The 15316-nt window shown below is 42.0% G+C and overlaps 1 protein-coding gene across 4 annotated transcripts in view; it reads left to right on the top strand.

Moving 5' to 3' along the window:
- TTC7B (tetratricopeptide repeat domain 7B) overlaps nucleotides 1-15316 on the top strand; it is a 314696-nt gene that overhangs the window by 182868 nt on the left and 116512 nt on the right. For all 4 annotated transcript variants that reach the window (XM_084630296.1, XM_084630295.1, XM_084630298.1 and 1 more), the window contains one exon: nucleotides 7099-7259. In XM_084630296.1, coding sequence (XP_084486422.1) covers nucleotides 7099-7259 — 161 coding nt within the window. The remainder of the gene's footprint in view (nucleotides 1-7098; nucleotides 7260-15316) is intronic.

Raw genomic sequence — 15316 nt, 5'->3', positions numbered from 1 at the left:
GCTGGCTCAAAAGATAGCCTCTCCAGCCCAAAGAGATGCCTGAAAGAAACTGGAACAAAGGACAGTAACTACGGGGGTGTGAGTGATTGCTGAACCCAGACTGGGGAAGGAGTCTTGTCTGTCAAAGAAGCTTCTTGGAACATCTCTGTGGGTGAGATTTTCCTGCATTTAATTTCCTACTGTACTAGGCTTAGGCTTGCGTGGTTTTGTTTTATTTTGCTTGGTAATTTACTTTGTTCTGTCTGTTATTACTTGGAACCACTTAAATCCTACTTTTTATGCTTAATGAAATCACTTTTTGCTTATTAATTGACCCAGAGCAGGTAATTAATTCCTGGGGAGCAAACAGCTGTGCATACCTCTCTATCAGTGTTATAGAGGGCGAACAATTTATGAGTTTACCCTGTACAAGCTTTATACAGAGTAAAAAGGATTTATTTGGGGTTTGGACCCCATTGGGAACTGGGTATCTGGGTGTTGGAGAGAGGAGCACTTCTTAAGCTGTTTTCAGTTAAGCCTGCGGCTTTTGGGGGACATGGTTCAGACCTGGGTCTGTGTTTGCAGCAGGCTAGCATGTCTGGCTCAACAAGACAGAGTACTGAAGTCCCAAGCTGCCGTGGAAAACGGGCTCAGAGGTAGTCTCAGCACATCAGGTGGCAGTCCCAAGGGGGTGTCTGTGACCCAGCCCATCACAGTGGCATAGTTGGCAGGATCTGTGCACAGCTGATTGCTTTGAAACACTGGTAGTGATTTTAAGTGAGTTTTGGGTGTGGTGGCTTGAGAACAGACAAAGTGGTTACTGGTTTGTTATTTTCTGTTTGTTTATTTTGGGTGAGGGAAATAGGCACAAGAAAGCAGGAAAATTACTACCAGTGAGGCAGCTACAAAACTAGAGCTTGCCAGACTGGAAGCAGAAGAGAAGGCAAAGGACCATGAGTTTCAATTGAGGCTCAGAGAAGGAGGAAGCTGCTCACAAAAGAGCCATGGATACCCAGAGGCTAGCCCTGGAGTTAAAAGACAGAGAAATACAGACCCAGATTGAGGCCCAGAAGCATGAACTGACTGTTATGGAGTGGAAGAGACAAAACCCTTCAGCAGCTGGCTCCACTTCCCCAAAAATCTACAAATGGGAGTGACTCTCCTCAGTATGATGAATCCAGTGGTACTGCCAAATATTTCATCACCTGAGAGACTGTCTACCCTCCATGCAATTCCTGATGATCAAAAAATGACTATGTTAATGGCAAAATTGACTGGAAGAGCTCTGGACATATTCAACAAGATGCCTATTGATGATGCTTCAAACTATGGTAATTTAAGGAACTGGTTTTGAAACAGTTTCAGATAACACCTGAAACCTACAGGGTTAAATTCAGGAGTCTTAAGAGGGGATCTGGATTGAGTAATGTGGCTTATGTAAATGAAATGAGAGATTTGTTAGATAAGTGGGTGAGGGGAAAAGGCATTACAAGCTTTGAAGGAATGTGTGATTAGTTACTAAGGAACAATTCCTGAATATATGCAGTGATGATGTAAAACAGTATTTGTGGGACAAAAAGGTAGCTGCAGTGGGTGGATTGGCTGAGTTTGCAGACTCTTTTAAGCAGTCACAAGCTGCAATTAAACATAAACCACTGGCAGAGGAGTACAGGGTTGGTGGAAAGCAGAATCACCTTTTTACCCCTAGGAAAAAGGAGGGTGGGCGTTCACCTCCCCATTCCCCTGTTACTCATCCCAAATCTCCTGTACAAACAGAGGAGCCCAAGAGGTGCTATGGTAAGTTCACTGAGCACCTGAGGAATAAATGTCCTTGGCTGAGTTGGAACAGGCAACAAGTAACACATGAAGCTGCTGTTTCTCAGGGTACAGGGGTATCCCAGGCTAATGCCTCTTTCCACACAGGATTTGTAAAGGTTCCTTCTGCACAACCAAACAGTGAGCATATGCATGCTGTTAAACTTAATGTCGAAGTATTCCAAGGATGGAGGGACACGGGTGCAGAAATTTCTGTGATCAGGAGGAACCTGATCCATGAGAAGGATTTGTTGCCAAGGAAAATGGCAGAATTAGGACTGGTGGGAGGTTACAAAGTCCTTGCACCTTTAGCTAAGGTACACATGGAAAATGGTGATTTGCAGGCTGAGCTGACTGTTGCAACAGTGGCACACAATTCTGCACCGTTTCTACTGGGGAATTATTTCTTTGATGTGGCAGAATCTGTCCCAGGGTTAGATAGCAGCAAGAAGGAATCTTGCACTGAAAGCTGCAGAGGGGAGGGTGAAGCCACATGTTCTGCTGGGGAAATAAGAGAGTGTCTCTCTAATTCCTCTGTAACAGTGGAAAATGCAGCTTTGGGGGAAGGAGCGGTAGAAAGCAGTTCCTGTAGCCCTGGGGCTAAAGGCAAGTCCCTGTGGGAGGGGCTGGATAGAGCCAGCTCCTGTCCTGTGATCATCTCCCTGAGGGAGGGGAATGTCCAACCTTGTAACAAGGAGGCGATCCCAGCTGCTGATTGCCAGGAAGTTGCAAGTCAGCAGGGGACAGGTCCTGACCTGGGGTGCACCGAGACATGTACCCGGGAGATGGAAGTTGGGGTCCTGATGACTGCTGCGGTGGGAATGGACCCCAAGAACTCTGTAGCTGGATGCAAGCCCAACCTGAGGGAAAGTGTGTGTGTGGGGGAGAATTTCGCTTATAAAGGGTCTGTCATAGCTGGTAGCTGTGATCCCACAGCTGGACCGGTGTCACCTTCCCTTTTGGGGGACACAGGAGTGTCTGACCCAGAGGGGAGCCCTTAGAGGGAAGTCCAGACGGAAGATGAGGGGAGACCAGAGGGTTTGCTCACCTTTCATAGGGAGACTTTTTCCTAGGAGGAGGGTGAAAAAATCTGTCTCTAAAATGCCAGACCCCTCTCCTGTGGATCAGGTTTAAAGGGAAGTATGGGGTTCAGATCTCCTGGAGGGAGAGTCCACCCAGCTGACCTGTTGGGAGCAGAGAATGAGGTAACTGAGGGAAATTACTGATCCAAAGCACTCCATTAAAAAATGTTATTCCTGTTACCCTTGTAAAAGATAACACGGTCTCTTCAAGGCTGGGGGGAGAAACACTTTGCATTTGGGAAGCTTCACAAGGGGGTGGGGTCCAACCGAAAGAAATTCGAGAGGGAAGGGCCACGGGCAGGCATGATTGCAGTGTACCCTTTCCCTGCCAAAGCCTCAAACACATGCCTGAATTGAAAGCCCTCTCCAAAGAGGCAGAATAATCTGTATTAGAGCACCTACGATGGTACACAAAGGCATTGGGAAATGCAATAGACTCTAAACAAGCTAAATTGAGTGAACAAAGCCTGTCCACCATAGATTTGCTGTTAATCTTGTGTCTTTTGCTACTTCACCTATGGGTCAAAACAAAGGAGTTAATACTAATGGTAAACGCTTTAAAGATGTGTGACATACCTGATTTGTGGAAAAAACTTTTGTACGTGGTAGGGATGGTGACCAGACCATCCCACAAGCATGTTGTTTTTCAGCATATACCTGTAAATAGGCTGGAAGTTTGGCACAGCAGCAAAAGCATAACAGGCCTATGCTGCTGTGTGGCAGGGGAAACTGAGGCACACCACCTCACGGCATTAGTGGCTAAATGCCAGGGCTCCTACACTTTAACCGATGTTGCTATCTGCATACTGTTAGCAATACTGCACCCCAGTATGTTTTCAGGCACCCAGGGACCAGGAACCCAGAACTTTGTGAGGACACCCAGGAATGACATCATAGGGCTTAAAGGTACTGGGAGGGTGTGTGACCGAAGACAGAAGGATTTTACATGTACTGCCTCCGCCATGGACAGTGTCCAAGACTCTGGCAGTATATTCAGGAGGAGGGTGTGTCGTTATTGACATAAACTGTGATCGTTTAGATCATTGTTGCAACCAGTGTCCTATTGTTGCACCAGTTCTTGTACAGAGAAGACCAAGTGGGGTGTCTATGGGAAGGTTGTAGCTTGCTGGTTATGACTATGCTGTCTGTATGTGTGTATCATTTTTGTATTCAAAGTTATCAATATTGGCTATGTACTTGTTTGATTCTAAGTAGCCTCAATGAAGCATTCGGTCAGCTACTTGAGACAGGACTATTCTCAGTAAGTGCCCAATCCAAGAAACACTTAACTGACAATGGACTTTGGGAGATGACAATCCACATCTGTGCTTTCTTGGGAACGTTCAAACTAACATGTAAACAATGACGTCAGCCTGCAAAAAGTTGAATCGTTCATAGACGTGTGACTTGCCCAGGTGACTGCAAACTCCATCTTGTTGAGGGGATTTTACACAGCAGAACAAAGGGATTTCCACCCACAAGAGAGAGAGACTATATAAGGCCCTGGAAACCCCTCCATTTTGTCTTCAGCTGGCTCAAAAGATAGCCTCTCCAGCCCAAAGAGATGCCTGAAAGAAACTGGAACAAAGGACAGTAACTACGGGGGTGTGAGTGATTGCTGAACCCAGACTGGGGAAGGAGTCTTGTCTGTCAAAGAAGCTTCTTGGAACATCTCTGTGGGTGAGATTTTCCTGCATTTAGTTTCCTACTGTACAAGGCTTAGGCTTGCGTGGTTTTGTTTTATTTTGCTTGGTAATTTACTTTGTTCTGTCTGTTATTACTTGGAACCACTTAAATCCTACTTTTTATGCTTAATGAAATCACTTTTTGCTTATTAATTGACCCAGAGCAGGTAATTAATTCCTGGGGAGCAAACAGCTGTGCATACCTCTCTATCAGTGTTATAGAGGGCGAACAATTTATGAGTTTACCCTGTATAAGCTTTATACAGAGTAAAAAGGATTTATTTGGGGTTTGGACCCCATTGGGAACTGGGTATCTGGGTGTTGGAGAGAGGAGCACTTCTTAAGCTGTTTTCAGTTAAGCCTGCGGCTTTTGGGGGACATGGTTCAGACCTGGGTCTGTGTTTGCAGCAGGCTAGCTCAACAAGACAGAGTACTGAAGTCCCAAGCTGCCGCAGAAAACAGGCTCAGAGGTAGTCTCAGCACATCAGGTGGCAGTCCCAAGGTGGTCTCTGTCACAACCAACATAATGCGAGGCAGGACCCAGAAGCGTTTCCCTCCGTTTTCAGTGTAGCTATGGGATGTATCTGTGCTCCGGGGCCTGTGCAAGTTGCTAGTGCTCCCCTGCTTTTGACACTGCTAAAACAAGATACTTGCAGTCTGAGTTGAATAATATATCCAGAGGATTTGGGTATGCCCCCAACCACCTGCTCCAACTATAGTTCAAGTAGAAAGGGAAGGGAACGACAGTGGAAGGATTTTTACTGAAACTCGTAACCTCTTCATCCAGGAGTTGGAATCCCTTGTTACGGATTGGGGACCCTCTCCATGGAACAAGTGGAATGGGTTCACTCATAGGTTTACGAAAAGAAGATCCTTGAAAAAGATTAACCACTTAATTAAGCAGGTTTGGGATAGGTTATGGCAGAGGTCTTTGGGGTGTTTATGGTTGCAGGTTATAGGTCATACTATTGACGACTCAAATTTAGGGGCACAGTTGGCATGAGTGCTGTATAACTTAAGATTAGCTCAAGCGGAAGCATTTGATGTCAAGCTCCTCCTGGAGGAGGAGCTAACAGATCATGAGCTAGCAGATCACCTCCTTTGGAGGTGGAATCTGTGAGAGCATAATGTGTGTAATATACTAGCAAGAGGAGAACAAGCGAGTATTGAAATGGCATGAATGGTGCTTCCCCAGAATGCAAGGAATATCTTGCAGTTCAACCCTGATCCCAATAATTTGTCCAGTTTCTTAGCCAGAACCGAGTGCTGGTTGGGGTTAAATAAATCAGCAGTGTCCGTAGCTGAAGTGAATTTTTCCGAGTGGAATCTGGCCCCAAGGGCAAGGGATTCTGGGTGAGGGATGAGGAGATCAGAACATGGAAGACTGTGGGTGCCATTTTGGCAGCTTGAAAAAGAGAAGCAGCAAGTAGAGGATGAAGTAAAAAAATGGAAAGCTCTGCAGGGGTTTCCACCTGCTGAGAAAGCTCATCCAGTGAATTCCCAATAGGGTTTCCAGACTCCTGCACCTCAGCTGTTCTTCATACCTCCCCTTTCACAGGATGGCTGGGGACACCCCCATGGTAAAAACCACTATATCGGAATTGGAAAAGAACATGTTACTAAATAGCCATGGAACAAAAGATTAGGGACAATACTGTAGAGGCAGCGGAAATACATTGGTGGGCTGTACCAGAAGAGGTGAGCTTGCACCCCCTGGGTTGTACTTTGAGCCTGATATTAATGGTAGTTCAAATGATTACAACTACTGTTGTCCTGAGAATGTGTTGCTGGGTAATAAACTTCAAAAAGCACCAAAAAAACCCAAAAATGTAATGGAAATACAACAAATGTTTAAAAATATTGAAAAAATATTTTAAAAAACTGAAAGGTGGAATGTCGGTCTGGTTTGACATGAGTAATTAAACATGGCGGAGGCCTCATTTCTTGGAAGACAGGATTAGGGAAGTAAATAAATGAGCAGGCTGAAAACAGTTTGTGTAACTAAATTAGGAAAATGGCTCAGTCAACTGAGAGACAGAATGTCTGAACTAGGTAAGGTAAGGGGAGGGAACACCTAGGGAACCATTTGCAAAGAACAAGATAACAATGGACAAGATATGCTGAAAATGTAAAGGTGAGGTAAAGAGTAGGTTGACTGTGGCCAGTGTGTAGACAGAGCATGCTGTACAAGAATTGGTTCCTACCAAATATTTCGTAATCCTAAAATTTGTAATGCAATGTATAGTAAATGCAGTGAGATGTGTAGATGTATATAAAGGCTGTATATACATGTGTAGATGTATATACACGGCTGCTGCTCTGAAACCTATCTCATTTCAGAGGTTGATTTATTACTTTGGAGCTTTTAATGTTCACTGTAAAACGTCAAGTCTGCTTGTATGTTTCTGGTTAGTATTTTATGGGAGCCTATACAGCTTTGCATAATTTCTACGACTTTGAATGTTTACATACATGCAGTGAAATTATAGCAAGTGGTATTTCTAATAATAACTCTTCTCAGCATTTTTTTTACTCAGATACCAGAAGCTTTGGGTTATGTTCGTCAGGCTCTTCAACTTCAAGGAGATGATGCCAACTCTTTGCATCTCCTTGCACTCTTGCTGTCAGCCCAGAAACATTATCATGATGCTTTGAATATAATTGACATGGCCTTGAGTGAATATCCAGAAAACTTTATGTGAGTACTTCCAGTGCGTCTATTTCCATATACCCTATTGCCCAACTCCTGAATTTTGTTGTACAGTAGTAGGCTCCCTATCTCACTAATGGTATGAGAGGTTATTTCTGAAGATTGTAATCTTTTTTATTTTAGCTTTATTTTTTCTCCAGTGCATTGTAATTATTTTCTAATACCAAGCTGTTTCTTAGCATTTTAGGCTTTTTTAAATGTTGGAAAATGGTTTCAAACAACTGCCTTTTTTGTATTATTCCATATACTGGTTATTTGTTTTCAAAATTTCCCACTTACCATGTTTTACAATATTCTCCTGTGTTGTATATTTTTGTGTAGCAACCTAAAAAAGCTTATATGATACTTTAACGCACACAAAAATGTAGTTTCATAATGTCTTCCTCTAAGGATAAAAATCCACTAATGTGTTTATTGTATAACATAGATTCATAGAAGGTTAGGGTTGGAAGGGACCTCAGGAGGTCATCTAGTCCAACCCCCTGCTTGAAGCAGGACCAATCCCCAATTTTTGCTCCAGATCCCTAAACGGCCCCCTCAAGGATTGAACTCACAACCCTGGGTTTAGCAGGCCAATGCTCAAACCACTGAGCTATCCCTCCCCCCCCCCCACTGTGAGCGGTTGCTGTGCTGCTTTGTCTGTGTTTAATGGCCAGTCATCAGGAATCAACAGGTGCATAGTTAAACAACTGAAGTGGAAGAAGCACAAATTTTGTGGAAGGTTCTTTAGCATATTAAAAACCATTCATTTTTTGTTGTGAATACTCGTGTTTTGCTTGGGACACACACAGGCACCACACACAGGTTTCCTTTGTTGTTGGATGATGTACCTTAAATATAGTTGCATTTCATAATTCTGTAAAGATGTATTTAAATTCAGTGTAAAATTAGTAGATATTTCAGTGGAACCCACAATATGGTAAAAAGTTTCAGCGTGAAATCGTAGCACTACTGAAGTCAATGGCAAACCTCCCACTGACTTCAGTGAGACCAGCAATGTTTTATTCTGATAAGGAAGTTTCAGTGTCAGATACTCCAGGTTATGATCCACAGCATTTTAAACATCTGAAACTTAAGTTGCTGACAATTTAACATTAATTCAAATCTTTTTAAAAGGAAAGTAATTTATTCATATATATTAGTCTTTATCAGATGCGCATTTAACAGATATGATAGAAATAGAATTTTCAGTTTAAAATATAACCTATTTTAAACTAATATATAACTTTGCGGCAATAAAAAAAAAATCTATCAGTGTTTTGAACCAGTAGGAGAGAACAGACTTACCTCAATTAAAAACTGTTTCCTAACACCATAAAACTGCTGTCACCAAGGTTTCTAACAACCTTTTCCTGGCCAGATCACAGGGTCTGTATTTCATCCTCATGGATCTCATCACAGCTTTTGACCCTCCTTTTTGAAATCTGACCCCTTGAAGCTTTTGACTTTGTGCCTGCTGCTTGTGAGACTCCCCATATTTGTTTCTTTGGGTGGGCCCCTTCTCTGTGTAATCTGCTCCTTTCCTGGTTTCAGATTCCATCTTTATGCTGGCGGCTCTCATATATACTACTCAGCTCCTCATCCGTCTGCTTCTGTCCAGTCTCACATCTGTCTTGCTCTCTGATGGCTAGTCTGTAATGACTCACTGTCCGCTTAAACTTAACATTGCCAAAGCTGAACTCCTCCTCTTCGCTCCCAACTCCTTCATTCTCATTTGCTGTTGACAATTCTGCTATCCTCCCAGTTATTCCATCGCCCCATAAATTAGAGGGTCATCTTTGACTCATCCCTCTCTTACCCTAAACATCCAGGCTGTTTCCAAAGTTTGCCACTTATCCCTGCATGAGTCGTCCTCTTTCAGTTCAGACAACAAAATCTCTCATCTAAACCCTTATCCTCTCCCATCTTGTTTACTGACCTCCCTTACACCCAGGTCACCTCCATGTTAAATCCATACAAAGCACAGTTGGTAAAATCACCTTCATCGCTCTGACCAGGTACCACATCAACCTCACCTCTCCCTGAATCTCTCCAGTTACTCCCACTGTTGAACTGCATCACTTCAAGTCTTTGTGCACTTGACTTCAAAGGCCCTTCACAGCAATATGCCACTCTACTTGTGCAATATTGTCACCTACTGTGTCATCTCTTGCCGCCTCTTTTCACAATTTCAGCATCATCTATCCATTTCTCAGATTTGTACACAAACATATCGGTGCCTCCTCCAATTCTCTTCTCAAGAACCACAAAATGTTAACAAAAATTTGAAAGATATTAAACCTCATACTTCAGGTCTTGAGACAGTCTTTAACTACTGAGTGAGGAGGTTGTTTGCATCTTCTTTTGAAGCATCCAGTACTTGCTACTGTCAGAGATAGGGTACTGGACTAGGGTATGATCCAGTATGGCAATTCCTTCATTCCTATAAGTACGTTTCAGAATATGTCTGTGGGTTTTCCAAATTGAAGGGGAAAAAAAGATAAAGCAATAGTTTACATTGAATCTTGAGCCTAAACCTAGCTCCACACTAATTCCAACACACTAAAGAATAAGGAAAAATCTTTTATCCTTAATTTAGGACAAGATTATGGTTTTAAGTCACTGACCACATTATGCGGTACAGGTCCCTTGATGGAAAACATAGTTGGACAGATCAGGGGAGTCACTGGATGAATTCTTATTGGGCTAGAATCCCTGAAGAGTCTTTGGGAGAGGGGGGAAAGGAAGTGAGTGCAGACACTGGAGTGGGAAATCTGCCAGCCTCTGAAAAAGAATGAATGTGAAATTACTCTCCCTGTGCTGGTACAGCTGTGGCCCTCTTTGCTCCTTTTTTGGATGGATAATCTGCTCTGCAGCATACCCCATTATGTTATGGCTGGCCCCTGCAAGGAATTCAAGGGATAGTGGAGACCCTTTATTCTCTCTCTTCTCCCTTGGGCTGCCACAATTTGGCCCATAATTTAAACGTGGTATTGAATTCTCCATATTATTACATTATTTTCTACAGGGATTTATCAGCAAAGCCTCAATTATATGATCAGATCTTATACTACATATTTGACTTGTAAAACATCATGTAAAAAATATTTGACAATTTTTTTATTTTACAAAAGTGCTTTGGATATAAACTGACTCTATTTTCCCTTTCTGCAACTGCTGACGGATGACACAACCTCATTCCCTCTCCCCAACCACCTGAGAGAAGAGATCCCTTTATATCACCTCAAAAGTTGCTAATTTTCAGTATGTTCAAACATTCCTTGATTCATTCTGTGTTCTTTAGTATTTAATTGGTTTCTTTGTACATTTTGATTGTTTTCTACTTTTTCTCTGGAGATGCAGGCCAGGATAATCAGTACTTTGTTCTGAATCTTAGTAAATTAAATAGTATGGGGCTTCTGAGTCTCCTTGTCGCTGCATGTCAGAGACTCCCCTATCAAAGTATCATTTAAAACTTTTTTGCGTGTGTGATAAATGAAGTGCGTGTGTGGGGGCGGGGAGTAGCTCCCTTTGATGGACACCCAGTCAGCCAGTTAGCTGTAAAATCCCTCTTCGTAGCTGTTCTCTGTTTGCTTTACCTGTAAAGGGTTAAAAGTCCCGCAAGTAAAGAAAAGGAAGTGGGAACCTGACCAAAAGAGCCAGTGGGAAAGTAGAACTTATTAAAATTGGGAAAGAAACTTTCCCTTTGTCTGTTGTTCTCTCTGGGTTGAAGGGACATGGAGCAGCAATGCTGTAAGCAGCTTTAAGTCAGGTTTGATTATAGATTATCAGTTCATACCTCAAAACTACTTATCTGAAGCCTCAGATATGTAAATAAAATTAGGGAATGTCTAAAAAGACGCAGTTAGGTTTATTTCTGTTTATTTTTTAAGGCTTTGTGGACTCCTCCCAGATGCTTTGTTTGCTTGTAACCTTTAAGCTAACCCCCAAGAAAGCTATTTTGGGTGCTTAATTTTTGGAATTGCTCTTTTAAAATCTAGCAAAAGCCTAAGTTTCAGATGTATTTTCTTCCTTTTTGTTTTTAATAAAATTTCCCTTTTTTAAGAACAGGATTGGATTTTTGGTATCCTAAGAGGTTTGTGCATGTTGTTTGGTTAGCTGGTAGCAGCAGCTAATTTCCTTTGTTTTCTTTCTCAGCTCTTCCCTGGAGGGGTAGGTGAAAGGGCTTGAGGGTACCTCACAGGGAGGAATTCCCAAGTGCTCCTTCCTGGGCCCCAGGGGGTTTTTGGCCTTTGGGCGGTGGCAGCGTTTACCAAGCCAAGGTCAGAGAAAAGCTGTATCCTTGGGAGTTTAATACAAGCCTGGAGTGGCAAGTATTAATTTTTAAAATCCTTGCGGGCCCCCACTTTCTGTACTCAAAGTGACAGAGTGGGGATTCAGCCTTGACAACATGGATAGAGAAGTTGCTTTACAGCTTGTTAAAGATAATCCTCTCTTTGTGGAAAAACTAAATTTAGAAAACAAATACATAGCATATGTGAACTATGCCATTTATTATTTAATTTACCATAGTGCATAACTGAATACCACTACATGCTACACTGTGTGCCTTCCTACCATTCTTACAGGGCTTTTGTTTTGTTTTTGTTTTTTCCAGTCAAGTGGCTTAAATTTCAAGTTCGCATGTGATACCTTCATAAAACTCCAGGGGGCAGAGGGAAAGCTGTAAACTATTAATAGAAGCCGTGCTGATAAAATGGTTCTTCCTTGTCCTCCTCTCTTGTTGCTGAGAGCTGCATTTTGCCTAACTGCTGATTAATGGGTGAATGCTGCCTGCTGATTTTCAACATTTTAATCCTTTAAAATCTGGTACATCTCCAAGATTGATTCTCATTCTGGCACCACTCTTGTCAGAAGTATGCTATTGGTATATCCCCCAAATCTGCATCTTGGGCTTACAGGGACCGTGGCTTATTGCTCTAATAGGTAGCAAAGAAAAACTGCTGAACAAACATAGCCATTCATATACACTTTTTGCAGCGTGACCTTCCCCCCCCTCCTTTGTTAAGAAATAGAGAGTTTGCTTCCCGCCCAAGAACCATCCTGAGCAAAAATAAGTCATTGGGGAGAGTGAATACCACATTCTAGTGTTGCCTGCAAGTCACAACATCTTTTCCACTTGGAGAGTTGACATCTCATTCTTTGCAACATAAGGAGGAAAAAATAAGATGAAGAAAGAATAAACCCACCCGACTGAGCAGTACATGCTGCTTAGATCATTTTTCCAGAACGAATTTAAAAGCTGTATGCTTGGCATACCAATATTGCTGCAAGGTATTTTGCTGAAGACAGCCATATTCTGTGGTGTAGAAATGTAACACCTTTCACATCTAGAATTACCTAAAATTTTGAATCTATTACCACACCACAGCATACCCTAAAGAAAAAGCTTCTACTCCACCCTTGTTCTTCACAAGTGTCAGAATCCAAACTTACACAAAGGGAATATAACCTTATCTCATCCCAGCACTCTTAGACTTTGTCTACAGTGGCAAGGGAAAGAGAAATTTTTTGTCATTTAGAGGTGTTAAAAAACACACTCCCGAAAGACAGAAGTTTTGTCGACGACAAGCGCTGGTGTGAACAGCGCTTTGTCGGCAGGAGCGCTCTCCTGCTGATAACGCTAATGCCACTCGTTGGGGGTAGAAGTTTTTTGTTGGCAGGAGAACTCTCTCCTACCAACAAACAACAGCTACACTTTTAGCAGCACAGCTGTAGCGGCACAGCCATGTCGCTGAAAGCAGCATAGTGTAGACGTAGCCTTAGATTGCTTACTCTTCAAACTCAATCAGCCTACAAATGCAAAGATACAGACTAGAAAATCTCCTCTTGTTGTTATTTCTGCAGAGGCTAACTGTAGGACTTGTCTGCCAAATTATGGCAACAGAGAGTTTTTGAGTAGTAGTTTCCTGTTTGATGTAGAATAAATACAGGTTTGTTTAACAGGTACACATTTTATGTTTGGGTGCATATTCAAGAAGATTACCTGTGGTGACACTTATGTTGTGTCAAGAGTTTTTCAAAATTAAATGAAATTACCTTAAGCACATTTTAAACACACCTGTATTCCCTTTTTCTCCCACCCCCACCCCACTCCCATGCACATTTACTGTAAAGCTGTTTGTGTGATCAGTACTGCTTTTTTGTGAGACCTATATTGATGATGCAAGACTCTTGAAAATACTGAGGGGAAAGAACATAGAAAACTACTTGTGCAAATCTTTATCAAGGCTGCTGTTACGTTCCCCAGGCAATTTTCCAGTGGCTGTCCTGGCAGGCCATACACATACAGGATCCTATACTAAATAATTTTTTTGACACTGCAAAAAAACTTTTCACCCGAATTTGAGCTCTGCTTGTGACTAAAATATCAAAGTAAATCTGCTAGTGTCGGTAAGGAGAGAGAGAACCAGACATATTAGGTGCTAGGATGTTGATGATGAGTGTGGTATAATGACTAAGTAGACAAGACGTTTGTCCCCCTCTGCAAGGAAGATAGAGTAAATAAGTTAAGAAAATGTTGCCTTGATATTTGATTGCAAATAACTCTTTTATCCTTCAATTGGCCGTGTTCCATCCATTTGTTTAGGACACAGAGTTTTGAACATTTTCATTTTGAACGTCATATTGTTTTGTTCTTACAAGAAACTGTTTCCCCTCTGCCTATCAGTTGCTAAGAATTCTAGTTAATACTGTGAAAAGAAGTAGATTTTGTTCAAATCAGGTTCGCTATCTTGTGCAAAGCATGTATAAAATCACAGTATTTTAATCACAAAGAGGGAGAGAGAGAGAGAGATTAGCTGACTCTCAATTTTCACAATTCCCGAACTTCCTGTCTTTTATTGTCTTCTTATGAGGTACGTGTTTCTATATGGTCTCTGCTATTTATAGTATAAAATCTTTAAATACCTTTTTATTTAATCTACCTCATGCTTAGTAGGATGGATTCATGTTTCATTATTAAATATTTATGTAGTCGCTTTTTCACCTTTAGTTTTTTTTAACTTATGATATTACGTTACCAATTAATAGGTCTAGTATGTTACCTGAGATCATCGTGATTTAATGAAAAGCCACTTAAAACAATAAGCAATAAACAATAACTGCTAATACGCTGCAAATTAGTGATGACTCCAAGATATGACAGCTGACAGGCTTTTTAAAGTAGCAGGCATAAGGAACAGCAGAAGGGATATTTGAGGAATGCAAGAATCTTATTTTAATGTTAAGCTGTAAGATCAAAAAAGGAAAGACATATGGTAACAGGTCTGAAAGCAACTGAAGACTAAGCTCACTGTTTAAACATTTACATTTGTTGAAGTATGATGGAAAACTTTTTTGTTCCAAGAATATTTCATACAATTTTAAGCAAATGTATTATCTTAATTGAAAACTCTAAAATTCTTCCTAGCCCATGGGAACTACACTATTTCAGGAGTCAGCAGTGGAATATGGAGCCTTTTATTTTTCCCCAGGTCAATAATGGCTGCAAGTCATATTCATTTGATGGCTGTCCATTGTCCTAAGTGAAATGAGGAGTTGTTCGAGTGCTTGTTTATGTCAATTCCATACAGGTGTGTGTGCGTGCATGTGCACGGTAGCCGAAAGATTTTTCCCCAAGCAGCATCCGTGGGGTCGGCCTGGGTACCTCCTGGTGTTGCGCCTTCGTGGCCCAATAAAGAGCCCTGCCGACCTGCCACCCCCTCAGTTCCTTCTTACCGCCAGTGACGGTAGCTGGATCTTCCCCTTGCTCATGCTTCGGCAAGCAGCTTAGCAATATTTTCGGTTTTCACTGTAGAAAGTTAGTTCTAGTTGTTAAGTATAGCGTAGTTAGTTCACTTATAAATTTCAGTTACAGTGGGTTCCCTCCCCCATTTTTCTCCCCCCCTTATTTGTCACCAGGGCAGGCCGCGATTCCCAGGCTTCAAGACTTGCCAGGACTGTGTGAAGTACATGCCTAAAAGTGACCCCTACTCCTCCTGTTTACAGTGTCTGGGTGAGGGTCACCAAAAAGACCGCTGCAAGATCTGTCAGGAATTCCAACC

Source organism: Lepidochelys olivacea (assembly GCF_965140295.1).
Source record: "Lepidochelys olivacea isolate rLepOli2 genome assembly, chromosome: 6".
In the NCBI taxonomy this organism is placed as follows: Eukaryota; Metazoa; Chordata; order Testudines; family Cheloniidae; genus Lepidochelys; species Lepidochelys olivacea.
The sequence above is the reverse complement of the archived record's forward strand: the minus strand, read 5'-3'. Positions and strand labels throughout refer to the sequence as shown.